Source organism: Oncorhynchus tshawytscha, linkage group LG03, assembly GCF_018296145.1.
Source record: "Oncorhynchus tshawytscha isolate Ot180627B linkage group LG03, Otsh_v2.0, whole genome shotgun sequence".
In the NCBI taxonomy this organism is placed as follows: Eukaryota; Metazoa; Chordata; class Actinopteri; order Salmoniformes; family Salmonidae; genus Oncorhynchus; species Oncorhynchus tshawytscha.
Window position 1 is genome coordinate 53,509,878 of NC_056431.1, and position 20,332 is coordinate 53,530,209.

Sequence of the window (20,332 nt, forward strand, 5' to 3'; positions counted from 1 at the left end):
TTTGAGCATATCCTTGATTTGAGCATATTTGGCCTCCATTTAAGAAAATATCCTCAACAACCTAAAATGTCTCATTAGTCTTACCATCATTGGTGTTACTACTGGTGGCAAAATGTTATCGTAATATCCAAAATGTGTAAAGTCATTAAGCTGCCATATTAGTTGATTTAGAGTGGGAAGATGTACCTAAATACATTTAAATAAGAACATTCTAGAATAAATACATTTTTTCCAAAATGCCTCTAACTGTATGTTCTCCTACTAACTTTCACAAACAAACTCCCCTGGTGTCTTTCCTCCTCCTACTCACATTGTGTCTAATTGCATAGCGACTCCTACAGACTCCTACTAACTCTCACAGACAACCACATGCAGTCTTCACACTGTTAAATGTTCATATGCATAATTTGATTTCTATAGCCCCACGTGTCAGGTGTCCTCTGATACAGAAGTCAGAAGTCAGATCTTCCCTCCGCCTCTCTATTTGACATTTATATAACTCTTACTAGGAACTCCTACTAGGAACTCCTACTTGAGGAATCCCGTGCAATCAATTATTTATATACACTAGATGACTGACAGGGGGAGCTGTTTTGAAGCCATCGTGCCTCCATCTTGGCACTACCCCACCATTGTAAAAAATATTTTGGAAGCTATAGAAATGCATTTTTTTAATGTCTACATTTGTTTTTGCCAATTTTATGATATTATCGACACCTTAACGCATACTTTAAAGTTATATTATAAAACTGGTTGTTTGGATCCTGGATACTGATTGGACGAGTATGCTTTCCACACTATGCTGTATTGGCCATCATAGACACACCAATGCCTGCTAACAGTTCCATCTAAAAATGATCACTCCATAAGAATATCATGCTCATGTTGCTGTCCGAATCATCGCTTGTATTTATCTCTACTTGCACAATATTTCTCCTTGCTTCCAACCTAGCATTTAGTTTCGTACAGCAGGGGTTAATATAAGTCTCTCTGTCTGCCTGTCTGACCTCAGAAACAATGTTTCACTTTTGAATAACGATCTCTGTAGTACCATACATACTGTAGAGCTAGTTGAATCACACATCAACGTCTTTATCATGGACATATCTAAGTAAATACCAATAGAAAATAACTCAAACAAACAAAAATGCAGCAAGTGGAACGTCATTCCAGTTTCAATGTTTGACATGACTGAGTTATCTGAAGTTGGTGACAAGTGACAAGAACATTATCCAGCCTGCATAGCAACCATTCTGTTTAGAACGGACGACCAGTCCTTTTGCATAGCAACTTTGTGAAAAATAATTAACAACTGGGTCACGTTTGTAGTAACATGACCAAAAGAACTAACGACCACATTTTTGTCCAGACAATATCTTGAGGTGGAAGAATGAAATTTGATGAAAGTTTTGATGAAAATGTGTAATTTATTGTCATTTTAATATGTTGGTATCATGTCGATCCAAACAACGCCATTTACCTGTGACTGTATTCATGATGCAGCACTGCCTCTTGTGCCTTATTGGTAAATTATGTGAGCGAAACATACAAAAAATATATACATTTTCCTTAAAGTATAATTTTTTGAAAGTACTAATGTTACTGTCCCCACTACAACATCAAAATATATACTTAAATACGTGTAATATTTTCCTATTCAATTAAAATACTGTAGGATTCCATCCATTCCTATGGAGGACTGCTCCTTCTGGGGGAGTGCCAATATGGCTGACCGGTTGCTTCAAAGCCTCTCATTGGCCAATACATAGCATCAGCAATCCAGAGTTTATATACATCATTGCTCACAATGTGTTTTTAATGTAGCCATATTCCAAACACCATTATTATATAATGGACATATTTCATATTGAAACCAGGCAGTGCAATAGGATAGGCTTAATAATGTGAGCTTTGTTAGAACTCCAGATAAGCCAGGAGGCATATGGCACATCTCCAAGAGAAAGACACTCTGCTCCTTATTAAACCTTATTAAATCGCATTAGCCAAGTAAGAATTCAATCACTAAATACCCCCCCCACACACACACACGCACAAATATAATAGCTTTGTGACCACATTTTAATTGGCTACTGTACTTGTTTTATAATGCCATGTAACAAGGTTATATCTCTGTATATGCAATATAGTCACTTGAAAAACTGCACCACAGCTACTTCAGCTACAACCCTTTCATTTCCCAGAGGTATGATCCTAGCTTGAGGATCATACCCTTTTTATTATTTTCTCCACTGCAGTACCCCTGAGATCCTAAATGATTCAAAGAGTATGTTAAGTCACTCGCTTTTCTTCTGGGTTTTCAATGCAGTGCACCAATATTTACCATTCACCGTAGTTCGTGTCTCGTTTTAATTAGATGTTTCGCCTTGAGGTCTCACTGCTTTGACCAGAGACCTAAGTAGTGCACTATGTGAGGAATAGGGTGCCATTTGAGACGTAGAAAGTTGGTCCCTTTGCCTCGTCAGTAGTATGCAGGGTCCCACATCATTTGCTGCTTGCTGTTCAGAGAAGCCACCCTGAAATAGAGGTGGTAATGATGCCCTGTGGGACACTGTGTTACCATGTCACCTTAACACATCTCTACTGCCCTCCCTTTCCCTCCCACGCTCTCTCTCTCCCTTTTTCTATCTCTCTCCCTCTCTCCCTCCCTCCAAAGTGAACCTACACCTCCTACTCCAGACCATCCAGTTAGGGTCTGAACTCTTCAGCAGCAGCTGGTCAGATGGAAACTTCAGCAACATACTGGTCTACCTGACCTCTAAGGTTAGAACACAGTACTTCTCATGAAACTTTCATCTGTAGGGCGAGAGGGATACAGAGGCTATTCTCTCTGGAATAATGTCTAGACTACCATAACATCACCAAGACTAGGGTAGACACAGACATTTGTTGCAACAGCGAGGAGCTACATGTGTTCTACAACAAGACACACACACATACAGTAACATGGTTTATTTACAGTGTTTTGACTGCTACCATTGGGCTTCTATACTGACAAAATTCACAGTCCATATGACTCATCTTGCACGTTCTGCTTTGTGAGTGAGGAAGATTTTCAATGTAGGCCTATTCATTACAAATCGCAAATAAACTTGTAACTTGTGTTGCAGGTGTGTGCACTGGAGGATATGGACTCCATCCAGCAGGTGATGCAGGCTCTGTCTCTTGGCCCAGGGTTCCTGTGTGAGACTGCCATGCCCATTCTTCAGGCCTTCCACATAATGACCCGGAGTCTGGCTCAGGACAGCTCTGACCTGTTTGAAGCTCTGTTCGAAACCTTCATAGGAGACCCCAACACCTACAATGTCAACATAAACTGGTATGGAGACATTATAGGACATGTAGACTTCAAAATAAATGAAGAACTAAATGGTATATTGTGTAAATGGAAGTTATCGTTGACAAATGTTCATGTGTGCATGTGTGTGATGTGCCTGTGTATGTTTGTGACACAGGACCTCTGCACTCACCCAGACGCTTGGCTTGAACATCAGCAGCCTCAAATCCCTCAACATCAACATGACCTCTCCAGGTATACCAATTACTTTTCAACATTTATTTATTAGGATTTTATTGTTGTTTTTGACGGTGACAGGCATGGATGAAGGGGAGATAGATAGATGAATTAAAGGGAGATACAGAGGTGAGAAGGATGATGAGGCCGGGATTCGATGTCATGCAGGCAGGGGGGACAATATATGCTGGAGGCAGTGGCCTTAACCACTAGACTAGATCAACTCCATTCACCACTGCCCCATTACTTCAATTACTGCACTCCATAAGCCAAGTCATTAATGAGCTAATTGCTTATTAATTCAGGGTTAATTAGCTAATCACTTAGATCATTTGTTAGCTAATTGCCTAATTATACTATGAAGCGTAAAGCTCATGTAATGCATTTTGCTCTTCTGAACATGCAGCCCATACTGCTTTTAGAATGACTTCTAATATACCACCTTAAATATAATTATAATCTGGGTGGTTCGAGCTCTGAATGATGATTGACGGACAGCAGTGGTATATTAGACCATACACCACACGTATGACAAAACATTTACTGCTCTAATTACGTTGGTAACCAGTTTATAATCCCAATAAGGTACCTCGGGGGTTTGCATTGTGCATAAGAACAGCCCTTAGCCCTGGTATATTGGCCATACACCACACCCTCTTGGACCTTATTGCCTAAATATACACTACAGTTCAAAAGTTTGGGGTCACTTAGCAATGTCCTTGTTTTTGAAAGAAAAGGACATTTTTTGTTCATTAAAATACCATAAAATTGATCAGAAATACAGAGTAGACTTTGTTAATGTTGTAAATGACTATCGTAGCTGGAAATGGCTGGTTTTTAATGGAATCATCTACATAGGCGTACAGAGGCCCATTATCAGCAACCATCACTCCTGTGTTCCAATGGCACATTGTGTTAGCTAATTCAAGTTGATAATTTTAAAAGGATAATTGATTATTAGAAAACCTTTTTGCAATTACGTTAGCACAGCTGAAAACTGTTGTCTGATTAAAGAAGCAATAAAACTGGCCTTCTTTAGGCTAGTTGAGTATCTGGAGCATCAGGCAGAGTTCCTCAACTTAAGCCCAACTTAATATTTTATTTTTATTGGCCAGTCTGAGATATGACGTTTTCTTTGCAACTCTGCCTAGAAGGCCAGCATCCCAGAGTCGCCTCTTCACTGTTGACGTCGAGACTGATGTTTTGCGGACACTATTTAATAAAGCTGCCAGTTGAGGACTTGTGAGGTGTCTGTTTCTCAAACTAGACACTCTAATGTACTTGTCCTCTTGCTCAGTTGTGCACCGGGGCCTCCCACTCCTCTTTCTATTCTGGTTAGAGACAGTCTACGCTGTTCTGTTCTGTGAGTAGTACACAGCGTTGTACAAGATCTTCAGTGTCTTGGCAAATTTTCACATGGAATAGCCTTCATTTCTCAGAACAAGAATAGACTGATGAGTTACAGAAGAAAGTTCTTCGTTTCTAGCCATTTAGAGCCTGTAATCGAACCCACAAATGCTGAGGCTCCAGATACTCAACTAGTCTAAAGAAGGCCCGTTTTATTGCTTCTTTAATCAGAACAACAGTTTTCAGCTGTGCTAACGTAATTGCAAAAGGGTTTTCTAATAATCAATTAGCCTTTTAAAATGATCAACTTGGGTTAGCTAACACAACGTGCCATTGGAACACATGAGTGATGGTTGCTGATAATGGGCCTCTGTACACCTATGTAGATATTCTATTAAAAACAGACGTTTCCAGCTACAATAGTCATTTACAACATTAGCAATGTCAACACTGTATTTCTGATCATTTTGATGTTATTTTAATGGACAAAAAATGTGTTTTTCTTTCAAAAACAAGGACATTGCTAAGTGACCCCAAACTTTTGAATGGTAGTATATAACACATACATATACAGTACCAGTCAAAAGTTTGGACACTCCTTCTCATTCAACGGTTTTTCTTTATTTTTACTAGTTTCTACATTGTATAATAGTAGTGAAGACATCAAAACTATGAAATAACACATATGGAATCATGTAGTAACCAAAAAAGGGTTAAACAAAACAAAATATATTTTAGATTTTTTTGCCTTGATGACAGCTTTACACACGCTTGGCATTCTCTCAACCAGCTTCACCTGGAATGCTTTTCCAACAGTTAATGGAATTCCCTACATATGCTGAGCACTAGTTGGCTTCTTCAATTGGGTTGAGGTCGGGTGATTGTGGAGGCCAGGTCATCTGATGCAGCGCTCCTTCACTCTCCTTCTTGGTCAAATAGCCCTTACACAGCCTGGAGGTGTGTTGGGTCATTGTTCTGTTGAAAAACAAATGATAGTCTCATTAAGCGCAAACCAGATGGGATGGCATATCACTGCAGAATGCTGTGGTAGCCATGCTGGTTAAGTATGCTTTGAATTCTAAATAAATCACAGACAGTGTCACCGGCATAGAACTTCCACACCATCACACCTCCTCCTCCTTGCTTCACGGTGGGAACCACACATGTAGAGATCATCCGTTCACCTACTCTGCGTCTCACAAAGACACAGCAGTTGGAACCAAAAACAGATTTCCACCGGTGTAATGTCCATTGCTCAGGTTTCTTGGACCAAGCAAGTCTTTTCTTCTTATTGGTGTCCTTTAGTAGTCGTTTCTTTGTAGCAATTCGACCACGAAGACCTGATTCACGTAGTCTCCTCTGAACAGTTGATGTTGAGATGTGTCTGCTACTTGAACTCTGTGGAGCATTTATTTGGGCTGGTAACTCTAATGAACTTATCCTCTGCAGCAGAGGTAACTCTGGGTCTTCCTTTCCTGTGGCGATACTCATGAGAGCCAGTTTCATCATAGCACTTTGTTTTTGCGACTGCATTTGAAGAAAGTTCTTGAAATTCTCCATATTGACTGACCTTCATGTCTTAAAGTAATGATGGACTGTCACTTCTCTTTGCTTATTTGAGCTGTTCTTGCCATAATATGGACTTGGTCTTTTAACAAATAGGGCTATCTTCTGTATACCAACCCTACCATGTCACAACACAAATGATTGGCTCAAACACATTAAGAAGGAAATAAATTCCATATATTACATTTTAACAAAGCACACCTGTTAATTGAAATGCATTCCAGGTGACACCTCATGAAGCTGATTGAGAGAATGCCAAGATTGTGCAAAGCTGTCATCAAGGCAAAGGGTGGCTACTTTGAAGAATCTCAAATATAAAATATATTTGGATTTGTTCAACACTTTTTTGGTTAATACATGATTCCATATTTGTTATTTCATAGTTTTGATGTCTTCACTATTATTCTGCAATGTAGAAACTAGTAAAAATAAAGAAAAACCCTTGAATGAGTTGGTGTGTCCAAACTTTTGACTGGTACTGTATATGTATATATTTATATACTGTATATTCTACTTTTTACCCTTTTTTCTCCTCAATTGGTAGTTACAGTCCTGTCCCATTCCTGCAACTCCTATACGGACTTGGTAGAGGCAAAGGTCGAGAGCCATGCGTCCTCTGAAACACGACCCTGCCAAGCCGCGCTGCTTCTTGACACAATGCTCGCTTAACCCAGAAGCCAGCCGCTCCAATGTGTCAGAGGAAACACCGTACAATTGCAACCGTGTCTGTGTGCATGTGGCCGGCTAAACCCTCCCCTAACCCAGACAACGCTGGTCCAATTGTGCGCCACCTCATGGGTCTCCCAGTCGTGGCCGGCTGCGACACAGCCTGGGATCGAACCCTGATCTTTAGTGACGCCTTAAGCACTGTGGTGCAGTGCCTTAGACCGCTGTGCCACTCGGGAGGCCAACGTATAAATATATCATGTAAAATATATATTTTATGTTTCCCAGGTGTGGTCAAGATCCTGTATTTTCTCTGCAGTCACCTATTGTATTGTATTTCCTAGGTGTGGTGAAAATGTCGGAGCTCTTGAGGAACAAGACAGCGTTTGCTCTGGAGGTCCATCATTACACTGACATCCCACCTGAGATCCTCCACCTGCTGATGGAGACCACCATGCCTAACAGCAACTTCCAGGTGAGCTCACTTCAGCTTATTCTAAGCCACAAATCAGCTGTGATGCCCATATGATGTGTAACAATAACACCAAATACAATTATCTCAAAAAGAGAGAGAAATCATATAATCGTCATTTTTAGATGTTGTCATGAAAGTCAGACCAGTCTTCAACCTCTCTGTCTACTGTAGATCCTAGGCTGGCTGGCTAACATGCACCACTGCAGTGAAACATCTCTCTCTCTTCTCTCCATCATATGTTCTTACTCTTCTAATTTGCTACTAGCTAGTACTATATCTAGTGATCTGATCCATACACAATCTCTATCTCCCCTCTATAGATCCTAGCGTGGCTGGCTAACATGCACCACTGCAGGGACCCAACCAGCCTGCAGATGAATAGCACAGAGCAGCTCCTCTTCCAGGTCTTCTGCAACCTGCCTATAAACCAGTGGTACAACTTTGTAGTCATCGTGGCTCGCTACGTCCACATGGAGAACGTGATATACAGGGTATGTGTGTGTGTGTAACCTGCCATCTGCAGTTTTACAGTACAACTTCATAGTGCTGTTGGCTTGCTACGTCCACATGGAGAGTGTTGTCTACAGGGTAAGGAATGGTTATGTCTCAGTGTCAGGGCAGGTCATGTAAAGGTTACACATCGGGATTCTCTGTGACTATATGTGCGTCTGGGGACCCAAACTGGTACACGTTTTTGTTTTATCACTAGCACTACTCGTCTGATTCCATTAATCAAAGGTTTGATGATGCGTTGATTGGTGGAATCAGGTTTGTAGTGCTAGGTGTGTAGTGCTAGGTGTGTAGTGCTAGGGCAAAAACAAAAATGTGCACCCCTTTGGATCACCAGGACCGGGGATAAGAAACCCTGAGATAGGTAGACATGTAATGTAATTAAGGACAGTAAGACCGAAGGGGATTCTGTCTACAGGCTCTCAGATGACAGAGAGTTCAGCTGTCAACAGCCTAGTCCTTATGACAGAGGGTTCAGCTGTCTACAGCCTAGTCCTAATGACAGAGGGTTCAGCTGTCTACAGCCTAGTCCTAATGACAAAGGGTTCAGCTGTCTACAGCCTAGTCCTAATGACAGAGGGTTCAGCTGTCTACAGCCTAGTCCTAATGACAGAGGGTTCAGCTGTCTACAGCCTGTCCTTATGGCAGAGGGTTCAGCTGTCTACAGCCTAGTTCTAATGACAGAGGGTTCAGCTGTCTACAGCCTAGTTCTAATGACAGAGGGTTCAGCTGTCTACAGCCTAGTCCTTATGGCAGAGGGTTCAGCTGTCTACAGCCTAGTCCTTATGGCAGAGGGTTCAGCTGTCTACAGCCTAGTTCTAATGACAGAGGGTTCAGCTGTCTACAGCCTAGTTCTAATGACAGAGGGTTCAGCTGTCTACAGCCTAGTTCTAATGACAGAGGGTTCAGCCTAGTTCTAATGACAGAGGGTTCAGCTATCTACAGCCTAGTCCTAATGACAGAGGGTTCTGCTGTCTAATGTGTGATACTAATGTCCCTCCACATGTCTCTCCACAGCTGATGCTGTCCAGTGAGATGCAGAGCATAGTGGGGTTCATGCTGCAGAGGGTTCAGCTGTCTACAGCCTAGTTCTAATGACAGAGGGTTCAGCTGTCTACAGCCTAGTCCTAATGACAGAGGGTTCAGCTGTCTACAGCCTAGTCCTAATGACAGAGGGTTCAGCTGTCTACAGCCTAGTTCTAATGACAGAGGGTTCAGCTGTCTACAGCCTAGTTCTAATGACAGAGGGTTCAGCTGTCTACAGCCTAGTCCTTATGGCAGAGGGTTCAGCTGTCTACAGCCTAGTTCTAATGACAGAGGGTTCAGCTGTCTACAGCCTAGTCCTTATGGCAGAGGGTTCAGCTGTCTACAGCCTAGTCCTTATGGCAGAGGGTTCAGCTGTCTACAGCCTAGTTCTAATGACAGAGGGTTCAGCTGTCTACAGCCTAGTTCTAATGACAGAGGGTTCATACAGAGTCCTTATGGCAGAGGGTTCAGCTGTCTACAGCCAGTCCTTATGGCAGAGGGTTCAGCTGTCTACAGCCTAGTCCTTATGGCAGAGGGTTCAGCTGTCTACAGCCTAGTCCTTATGGCAGAGGGTTCAGCTGTCTACAGCCTAGTTCTAATGACAGAGTGTTCAGCTGTCTACAGCCTAGTTCTAATGACAGAGGGTTCAGCTGTCTACAGCCTAGTCCTTATGGCAGAGGGTTCAGCTGTCTACAGCCTAGTCCTTATGGCAGAGGGTTCAGCTGTCTACAGCCTAGTTCTAATGACAGAGGGTTCAGCTGTCTACAGCCTAGTTCTAATGACAGAGGGTTCAGCTGTCTACAGCCTAGTTCTAATGACAGAGGGTTCAGCCTAGTTCTAATGACAGAGGGTTCAGCTATCTACAGCCTAGTCCTAATGACAGAGGGTTCTGCTGTCTAATGTGTGATACTAATGTCCCTCCACATGTCTCTCCACAGCTGATGCTGTCCAGTGAGATACAGAGCATAGTGGGGTTCATGCTGCAGAGGGTTCAGCTGTCTACAGCCTAGTCCTAATGACAGAGGGTTCAGCTGTCTACAGCCTAGTCCTAATGACAGAGGGTTCAGCTGTCTACAGCCTAGTCCTAATGACAGAGGGTTCAGCTGTCTACAGCCTAGTTCTAATGACAGAGGGTTCAGCTGTCTACAGCCTAGTCCTTATGGCAGAGGGTTCAGCTGTCTACAGCCTAGTCCTTATGGCAGAGGGTTCAGCTGTCTACAGCCTAGTTCTAATGACAGAGGGTTCAGCCTAGTTCTAATGACAGAGGGTTCAGCTATCTACAGCCTAGTCCTAATGACAGAGGGTTCTGCTGTCTAATGTGTGATACTAATGTCCCTCCACATGTCTCTCCACAGCTGATGCTGTCCAGTGAGATGCAGAGCATAGTGGGGTTCATGCTGCAGAGGGTTCAGCTGTCTACAGCCTAGTTCTAATGACAGAGGGTTCAGCTGTCTACAGCCTAGTCCTAATGACAGAGGGTTCAGCTGTCTACAGCCTAGTCCTAATGACAGAGGGTTCAGCTGTCTACAGCCTAGTTCTAATGACAGAGGGTTCAGCTGTCTACAGCCTAGTTCTAATGACAGAGGGTTCAGCTGTCTACAGCCTAGTTCTAATGACAGAGGGTTCAGCTGTCTACAGCCTAGTCCTAATGACAGAGGGTTCAGCTGTCTACAGCCTAGTTCTAATGACAGAGGGTTCAGCTGTCTACAGCCTAGTCCTAATGACAGAGGGTTCAGCTGTCTACAGCCTAGTCCTAATGACAGAGGGTTCAGCTGTCTACAGCCTAGTCCTAATGACAGAGGGTTCAGCTGTCTACAGCCTAGTTCTAATGACAGAGGGTTCAGCTGTCTACAGCCTAGTTCTAATGACAGAGGGTTCAGCTATCTACAGCCTAGTCCTAATGACAGAGGGTTCTGCTGTCTAATGTGTGATACTAATGTCCCTCCATATGTCTCTCCACAGCTGATGCTGTCCAGTGAGATGCAGAGCTTAGTGGGGTTCATGCTGCAGATAGTCAAGTTCCTGACGGACATGATGGGCAAGCTGCTTCCTGCCATCGCCCACCTTCAGGACTACATGTTCTCCATACGAGACCTCAACCTGGTCTCTGACCCAGAGTTCCGCAGTGTGAGTATTGAAGCATGATGCTGCGACAATCTGGGAGGATTGTATAGCTAGCAGTCTGTCTACCTGTCTCTGTCTTCCCGTTTCTTTCTCTCCTTCTGCTCATACTGAGACAAACACAGAATAAGATAGAACAGTAGTATTGTGTTTCTTTTTGGAGACTCTATGGAGTATTACATAGAGCTCTATTCATACTGAGATAGTAGTGAATGGCTGAGTCTGATATAGAGTTCTACTCATACTGAGATAGTAGTGAATGGCTGAGTCTGATATAGAGTTCTACTCATACTGAAATAGTAGTGAATGGCTGAGTCTGATATAGAGCTCTACTAATACTGAGATAGTAGTGAATGGCTGAGTCTGATATAGAGCTGTACTCATACTGAGATAGTAGTGAATGGCTGAGTCTGATATAGAGCTCTACTCATACTGAGATAGTAGTGAATGGCTGAGTCTGATATAGAGCTCTACTCATACTGAGATAGTAGTGAATGGCTGAGTCTGATATAGAGCTCTACTCATACTGAGATAGTAGTGAATGGCTGAGTCTGATATAGAGCTCTACTCATACTGAGATAGTAGTGAATGGCTGAGTCTGATATAGAGCTCTACTCATACTGAGATAGTGAATGGCTGAGTCTGATATAGAGCTCTACTCATACTGAGATAGTAGTGAATGGCTGAGTCTGATATAGAGCTCTACTCATACTGAGATAGTAGTGAATGGTTGAGTCTGATATAGAGCTCTACTCATACTGAGATAGTAGTGAATGGCTGAGTCTGATATAGAGCTCTACTCATACTGAGATAGTAGTGAATGGCTGTGTCTGATATAGAGCTCTACTCATACTGAGATAGTAGTGAATGACTGAGTCTGATATAGAGTTCTACTCATACTGAGATAGTAGTGAATGGCTGTGTCTGAGAGGATTGCTGCTATCAGTCTGTGTTCTGGCTGCAGGTCTGTCTGGCTGTGGGTCTCTCTCTCTCTCTCATTCATCCCTCCTAACTCTCTTCTTTTTCCACCCCCAGATGGTGTATGGTAAAACCAGAACAATGTCCAGCAGAGCTACATTTACTACTGTGTCCAGAGCCATGTGTAACCATGGCATCATGTCTCTGTTTGGCATCTCCAAGCTGCCCATCATGACTGAGACAGACCCCTCCACACAGCAGGAGCACAGGATGGAGGAGCTGGTCAACAAGTTCAAGATCCCTCGCAATGCCAGTATGGAACCCACTTTGCAGATAGTTGATTAGTTGATTGATTTGTTGATTGATATAATTTATTAGAGAGTTAAAAGTTGTAGGCTTTTATGCTACCTGGGGTGGCAGGTAGCCTCATGGTTAGAGTGTTGGGCCAGTAAACGAAAGGTTGCTAGATCGAATCCCCGAGCTGACAAGGTAGAAATCTGTCGTTCTGCCCCTGAACAAGGCAGTTAACCCACTGTTCCTAGGCCATCATTGTAAATAAGAATTTGTTCTTAACTGACTTGCCAAGTTAAATAAAGAATAAATCAAATAGGCGGCTCTAGCCGTTACATACATTTTACATACATAAGCACACATTGCTTATTTGGTTTAAGCATAGAACCAGTGTTCAAAGCTAATTGAAATTACAACAAGATTATGATTATCTTTTTTTATTATTAAGTATGAATTAATATGAGGTTGAAAATTGTGACATTTTCCTATAAGAATGTAGGACTGACACATCTTATAACCTGCACCTTCTCTTCCCCTGGCCAGCTCCTTTCTGTATGAACTTCTACCTGGACATGGTGAACACCACTGGGGGAGCCATAGCCTGGGCCTTCCTCAAGCCCATGCTGCTGGGACAGGTCCTGTACAGCCCAGACACACCACTCACTAGGGCCATCATAGAAAAGGTACACACACACACACAACCATGAATACACACAAACATGTGCACTGGCACACACACACACACATGTGCACACACACACACACTACACTACACTACACACACTACACTACACTGTATCACCATCTGTATGTATTGTGTTCCAGTCCAATGCCACGTTGCAGCAGTTTGCCAACCTGAAGATGTACTCCCAGGATTGGCTCCAGTCCTCTTCCTACATTATGGACTCAGCCAAGATACTGAATCAAACCCTGCCAATGCTCCAGGTATGAACCAGCTATTCTCAAAGCTACAATGGGTTTATATGAGCTACTATCTGCTTTTTTTCTGGAATCCATGGCGGTGTCCCAAATGGCACCCTATTCTCTATATAGTGCACTACTTTTGACAAGGGTTCTGCTCAAAAGTAGTGCACTCTCTAGCAAATAGGGTGAACATTCCATCTATCTAGGAAAGTAGAGGAAAATACTAGAACGTTTTTTCAGCAACTGAAAGTTTCAGCAACTGTATATGGATGTTATTTTACTCAACTTCTTTCTCCCTCCTAGAATTCCCTTGGCAATTCCTTTGTTCAGAATTTCATTGAGATGCAGACAGACATTGATGTGAGCAAGATGAAGGATACTCTCAAGAACTTCTGTGAGTTATGTATTTGAAGGTCTTACTTTGGAAAATGGGTACATACAAGACAACCCTTATCCCTTCTTCTCTAGTTATCTCTATGTAAAATATAAAACATATCAAGGCCTTCAATTAAGACATTCCAATAAAATGTGTCTTAACATATCTTCTACATTCAAATTCCCTTCGGAGCAATACATGTTTTCATTAATTCATAGATTCTTTATAATGTGCATCTTTTTTCTTTAGTTTTATATTATCTTTGTATTTAATATACATCTTCACTCCTGACCCCCTGACCCTCTGACCACTTAAATATCTTAATCTGTCTTAAGATATTAATCCACTTTATTAGCTATAGATCTTCTTTATCTTTCTATTTGTATTTTTATTATATCTAATAGACCCGTGTTCTCCCCCTAGCTAGCACAGCGACCCTCCTGGAGAAAAACAAGGACATTGTGACCCAGATCACCACTCTGTCCAACCTGATGATGAACCTGTCCTCCTGTATTAACTTTGACCGCTTCCACGGCATCAACTCTACTGACGACCTCAACACCATGGCTGAACACCTCACCCAGACCAGAGACCTCTACGCCAGTTAGTCTATCCTTTATATTTCAAAATAAATGCCTTGTGTTTTAACATTTTGCCCTACAGCCGTCTTGATTCCTATATTAAATCATTTCTCTGTAACAATAGAGTTACTTAATATAATATTCAAGTAGTCAAAAATAAAATAAAATAAAATAGCAGTTTGTGATCTGTTCCTGTTTCTCTTTCTGCAGGTATCATCTTCAAGCTGCCCAAGGATGAGGACGACTCAGACAGGAAGCGGAGAGACGCCTCACGCTCCTCCTCCTCCGCGCTGCCTCCCAAGGTGGACTACACCATCCGCATGTCCATCGAGAACTCCATGCGGACCGACCGCTCCCGCAACCCTTTCTGGATGAAGGACCCCTACATCTCCTCATTGAAGACCCAGCGCTACAACCGAGGCTTTGTGTACCTGCAGGAGAGCATCGACAGGGCCATCATAGGTAACGTTATGTTGTTGATGATATGTTTACATTTACATTTTGGGGATTTAGCAGATGCTCTTATCCAGAGTGACTTACAATACAGTCAGTGCTTTTACCCAAGGTAAACTCTTTTTTAAAAATGGTGCTATCTAGAACCTAAAAGGATCTTCGGCTGTCCCCATAGGAGAACCCTTTGAAGAATGCTTTTTGGTTCTAGGTTGAACCGTTTTGGTTCCAGATAGAACCCTTTTGAGTTTCATATACTGTAGAACCCTTTCCACAGAAGGTTTTACGAGGAACTCAAAAGGGTTCTACCTGGAACCAAAAATGGTTCTATCTGGAACTAAAAAGAGTCCTATGGGGACAGCCAAAGAACCCTTTTGGAACCCTTTTTTTCTAAGGGTTCCAAAGGGTAGGTAAGGTAGGTAAGACACAACCCATATCATAGTCATAGTAAAAACATTCCTGCAAAAAGCAGCTGTCAGCTAAATCAGTGCTGTTAAGAAAAGAGGAAAACAACACTGTTCTGTGTTATGTGATGATGTATTATGTGATGTGATGTTTTACTGTCTATCTCATCATCTCTCAGAGACCCAGACAGGACAGCAGGTCACTGAGCCAGCTGTCCAGTTACAGGCCTTCCCTTACCCCTGCTTCCTCAAGGACGAGTGAGTAGGCCCAACATGCACACGTGAATGCAGGCGCACACACACACACCACACACACACACACACACAAATACACAGGCATGCACATGCACACACACGCATTATCTCCCCTCCTGTTGATGAGCAGACCCACAATAAAAAACGCCCTCATCTCTCATCTAGCCTCCGATCAGTTACACATAAACTACTAGCTATGTCCCCTGCATCAATACAGTACACGCTTCGCCATAAATCATGGCTGAGCATAATGTCTATGTTTACATCTTACTGAGAGTGCTTCTGAAGCCAACATGGATATCTCATCTCGCAAACGCAGCGTAGCTGCTCTCCCTGCCTGGCTGCCTCCCATTCATGTGTGAGATATAAGCTGTGACCCAAATGGCACCCTATTCCCTATATAGTGCACTATTTTTGACTCAATGGGCCTATGGGCCCTGGTTAAAAATAATGTACTATAAAGGAAATAGGGTGCCATTTGGGATGCAGACATGGTGATCCCTGCAGCTCTGGTGCATTGATTTATTAGGGAACAACACATTATTCCCGATACGATCACTTTGAAATATTACTTGTATTATTATAAACATTGACAAGGTCCATGTATCAGGGTATACCCTCTCTGATTATGGAAAAAAGCTTTGAGTGAATTACATGAGGTTAGGACATTGTCATTGTTATTGTTTTTTCTAGGGAACTGTTTTTGTTTGTGTGTGTGTTATATACATGCTCATCATGATGTGTTCATCTGAGAGTGATTGTGTGTATGCATGACTGCAATCCATATTTTTAGCAAGTGAGTGCAAATGTTGTTTTTCTTTCTCAGTCCCATTGCTGGTAGCTAGGCTGTGACATTGATTGATTGAATGATTGACAGCTGTTATGTCTCTTCCTAAGGTACCTGAACAGCATTGCATTTGCATTCCCTCTGGTCTTGATGATTGCCTGGGTTCTGTTCATCGCCAACTTTGTGAAGAAGCTGGTTCATGAGAGAGAGCTCAGACTTCATGAGGTATAGTAGCCGCCAACCATCTCCCCTGGCAATTATGTCATTTCCTGTAGATGTCTCTTTCAAACAAACACATATTTTGCAAATCACAAGGGTGGTAAGACATTAAAATGTATTAATTAATTATTCTATTCATTCATTAAATTCTAAATACTGTATTTGAGTCATGCGTTCTGATTGTTTGATTTCCTAACCCCTCCCTTTTGACCTCCACAGTACATGAAGATGATGGGGGTCAATCCCATCAGTCACTTCTTCGCCTGGTTCATAGAGAGTGCATGCTTCCTTATCATCACCATAATCACCCTCACCATCATCCTGAAGGCTGGGCGCGTCCTGCCCCACAGTGATGGCTTCCTGCTCTTCCTCTACCTCAGTGACTACGGACTCAGGTAGGCTACCTCAGGGTGGCAGGGTAACCTGGGTGTGTGTGTGTATGTCTGTGTGTGAATGGGCATTTTTCAATTTCTATTGAAAAATGTGACATAATATTCTCCTCTCCTCTCTTATATTCTACAGCATCCTGGCCATCAGTTTCCTGGTGAGCTCATTCTTTGACAAGACAAACATCGCTGGGTTGAGCGGCGCCCTCATCTACGTCATCAGCTTCTTCCCATTCATCATAGTGATGTCACTGGAGAGTTCGCTATCGTTCTCCACCAAGAGCGCCCTGGTGAGGGGGAGGGAGGAAGAGAGGGAAGGGGCTGAGGGAGAGGGAGAAAAGAGAGATAGAGAGACAGATCACGATCTAGAAACAGAGAAGGAAGAGTAACAGAGAGAGATAGAGGGGTTGATACAGACATTTTTTAAAATTGATGTCCCTGTGTTATGCCTTATCCGTGCCTCTTGTTTCCCTCAGAGTTTGTTTGCCCCCACCTGTTTCAGCTATGCCAGTCAATACATCACTCGCTATGAGAGCCAGGGAGAAGGTACGACATGCTGGGAAGATGGCTGTCTGTGTGTGTGTGCGTGCTAGGCATGTGTCTGCATGTGTGTCTGTGTGTGTACGTGTGTGCATGCGTACGCTCGTAAATGTGTGGTGTGTGTGTGTGTGTGTGTGTCACAAAGCCATCAAAGTTGCTTAAAAAAACAAACTCATGAGGAGAAAGCAGCCTCTATACTAGCCACGAGGAGAGAGTGCGATTTAACAAATTAACTGAAACCTTTTTATGTTCCTACTTTCTACTTCCTCTAGGGATCCAGTGGAGCAACCAATATATCTCACCCATGGCCGGTGACACGTCATCCTTCGGCTGGCTATGTTGGCTTCTCCTCATCGACTCAGTTTGCTACTTCATCATTGGAGCCTACATTCGCATAGTCTTCCCAGGTAATCACACAACACAGCGTCAAGTAATAAAACACACAGCAAGCCAGACTAGACTGGAGACAGAGTCAAATACTGTTCAACAGTTGGGGTCAGCTCCATTTCCATTCAGTCAATTCAGGAAGTGAAATGAAATTCCAATTGCCAATGTAACTGACTGCAATGAGGAATTGCATGGCATGTCAGTTCACTTCCTAAATTGACTGAATTGAAATGGAATTGACCCCAACCCTATGGCAAATGATGTATGGCTTTTTCTCTATTGATCATATACTTTGTGCCCATCAGGAAAGTATGGCATTGCAAAACCCTGGTACTTCCCTGTGATGCCCTCATTCTGGACCGGTCTCTTCTGCTGCTGCAGCAAGGGCCCTGAGAATGTCAACAGGGGACTGCTCTTCTCCAACATCATGAAGAATAACCTCTCTGCCTTTCCCAATGAGAAGGACAGCAAAGGTACAGTACTGCAACAAAACAGCCTTCCTAAAGCAGCTTGCTGCAGCTAACAGATCAAGAGATGTGACTGTGTCGTAATATGTTTTGATCTCTCTCTCGCTCTCTCTCTCCCCCTGCCTCCCTCCATCTCTCTCTCTCTCTCTCAGTTGAGGGTGGCTTCCCCTCTCATATGAAAGAGGAGATCTCAGGTCTTCCTGTGGGCGTGGCTCTCCATGGACTGACTAAGACCTATGGGGACAGAGCAGCCATAGAGAACCTCAATGTCAAATTCTACGAGGGACAAGTCACTGCACTGCTGGGACACAACGGAGCTGGCAAGACCACAACCATGTGAGTTCTGACAATGATCTATCTGTTCTCTACTTCTCTTTAATCAGATATAATCTATTAGGCACATTGTAATATGTCATTGGGGTTAGGGATTTAGGCCTGCTGAATATATTTATTCATTGCTTTTTCACAATGTCTTCTCTATTGAAAAACATGAGTTTATGTGATGTATTATTGTCTCTGTTTCCAGGTCTCTGCTCACCGGTTTGTTCGCCCCCTCCTCTGGTACCATTGAGGTGTATGGGAAGGACATGGAGACTAACATTGATGACGTTCGCCAGGAGCTGGGTGTGTGCATGCAGTATGATGTCCACTTTGACCATCTGACCACCAAGGAGCACCTGCTACTATACGGACAGATCAAGGCACCACACTGGTCACAGAATGACCTGAAGGCGCAAGTCCGCAAGTGAGTAGTCACTTACCGCACTGCTGTTGTGTCTAACAGCAAGTCAACCTAAAGTACAATCTGAACCAAGATCACATCCATATCCGCCCCAGAAATCTCTAAATTACATCATATTAACCATGTAAGATGAACTGCTTTAGCACATAGATTTGTTTTTAGATTGTAGTGACTAAATATGACTGAAACGCTCTGTTTCCCACATACAGTAACACGTCTTTTCCTTCTACTGTCTTTCCCAGAATCCTGGAGGAGACTGGCATGTATGCCCACCGACACAAGAGAGTGGGGACACTGTCTGGAGGAATGAAGAGGAAACTGTCCATCTCCATCGCCTTTATCGGGGGCTCTCGTCTGGTGGTCCTGGACGAGCCCACCACCGGGGTCGACCCCTGCTCCCGACGCGCCATCTGGGACGTTGTCATCAAGCACAAGAATGGTGAGTCTCACAGCCCAAATTCCCCCCCCCCGCTTTCTCTCTCTCTCTCTACAGTTAATGAAGCAGAAATAGATTTTCTCCAAGTGCACATAGCAGTATAGTGTGTATTGTGTGTGTGTGTGTAGCTGTGGAGAAAAAGAGATCCCACAGCATCTGTAGTGGGGGAGCAGAGGGACCGGTATCCGTCATGTGGGTGTGGAATCTGCTATTTAACACACACACACAGACATGCCTGCTACTTGGTTGGGTTTGTCTCAGTCGATGTGACTGACAGTTGCTGCTCAGGGAGGGAAGGGAAAACTGAAAAGGTTCAGAATGGGATTGCTCATACTTTTTGTCTCTGTGTTGTTTGTCACATGTCTCTGCGTGTGGGGTATCTCTATCTGTATGTTGGTGTTCCTTTGTCCTTTTCTTTTCCTGTTGTGTGTGTGTGTGTGTGTGTGTGTGTGTGTGTGTGTGTGTGTGCATGCATTCATCTGTATGTTCGGGTGTGTGTGTGTGCGTCCTTGCATCCTTGCCTGTGTGTGCCTGTGTGTGTGTGTGTCCTTGTGTCTCTCTCTTTACCTTCTCTCAGACCGTACCATCATCCTGTCTACCCATCACCTGGACGAGGCAGAGGTGTTGAGCGACCGTATAGCCTTCCTGGAGAGAGGAGGCCTCAAGTGCTGCGGGTCCCCCTTCTACCTCAAAGATAAGCTGGCCCAGGGATACAACCTCACACTCACCAAGAAGGTACTTATTAGCCTTATTATAAGACATTCAAAAAAAGACATCTACTGTACATGCTTATATCAAGTTTTAAAACTAACACAGGGACTACAGATTAAAAAATGTGTAGAAATGTTAATTGATGTGTATTGTCCCTGTCAAATAAATAACATAATAAACATAGTAAATAAAATGGCCTGATGTAGGCCATACTG

At 43.2% G+C, this 20,332-nt stretch overlaps 1 protein-coding gene across 1 annotated transcript in view; it reads left to right on the forward strand.

Annotated features, from left to right (window-relative positions):
• abca12 (ATP-binding cassette, sub-family A (ABC1), member 12) overlaps window positions 1-20,332 on the forward strand; it is a 96,384-nt gene that overhangs the window by 40,200 nt on the left and 35,852 nt on the right. Inside the window, exons 38-60 of the mRNA XM_042319671.1 lie at window positions 2,675-2,781; window positions 3,129-3,337; window positions 3,474-3,550; window positions 7,456-7,586; window positions 7,907-8,077; window positions 11,085-11,249; window positions 12,279-12,474; window positions 12,996-13,135; window positions 13,278-13,397; window positions 13,680-13,770; window positions 14,176-14,355; window positions 14,544-14,795; window positions 15,367-15,445; window positions 16,340-16,454; window positions 16,668-16,843; window positions 16,971-17,124; window positions 17,311-17,380; window positions 17,647-17,781; window positions 18,067-18,234; window positions 18,381-18,564; window positions 18,755-18,973; window positions 19,213-19,409; window positions 19,984-20,141. Coding sequence (XP_042175605.1) covers window positions 2,675-2,781; window positions 3,129-3,337; window positions 3,474-3,550; window positions 7,456-7,586; window positions 7,907-8,077; window positions 11,085-11,249; window positions 12,279-12,474; window positions 12,996-13,135; window positions 13,278-13,397; window positions 13,680-13,770; window positions 14,176-14,355; window positions 14,544-14,795; window positions 15,367-15,445; window positions 16,340-16,454; window positions 16,668-16,843; window positions 16,971-17,124; window positions 17,311-17,380; window positions 17,647-17,781; window positions 18,067-18,234; window positions 18,381-18,564; window positions 18,755-18,973; window positions 19,213-19,409; window positions 19,984-20,141 — 3,494 coding nt within the window. The remainder of the gene's footprint in view (window positions 1-2,674; window positions 2,782-3,128; window positions 3,338-3,473; window positions 3,551-7,455; window positions 7,587-7,906; window positions 8,078-11,084; window positions 11,250-12,278; window positions 12,475-12,995; window positions 13,136-13,277; window positions 13,398-13,679; window positions 13,771-14,175; window positions 14,356-14,543; window positions 14,796-15,366; window positions 15,446-16,339; window positions 16,455-16,667; window positions 16,844-16,970; window positions 17,125-17,310; window positions 17,381-17,646; window positions 17,782-18,066; window positions 18,235-18,380; window positions 18,565-18,754; window positions 18,974-19,212; window positions 19,410-19,983; window positions 20,142-20,332) is intronic.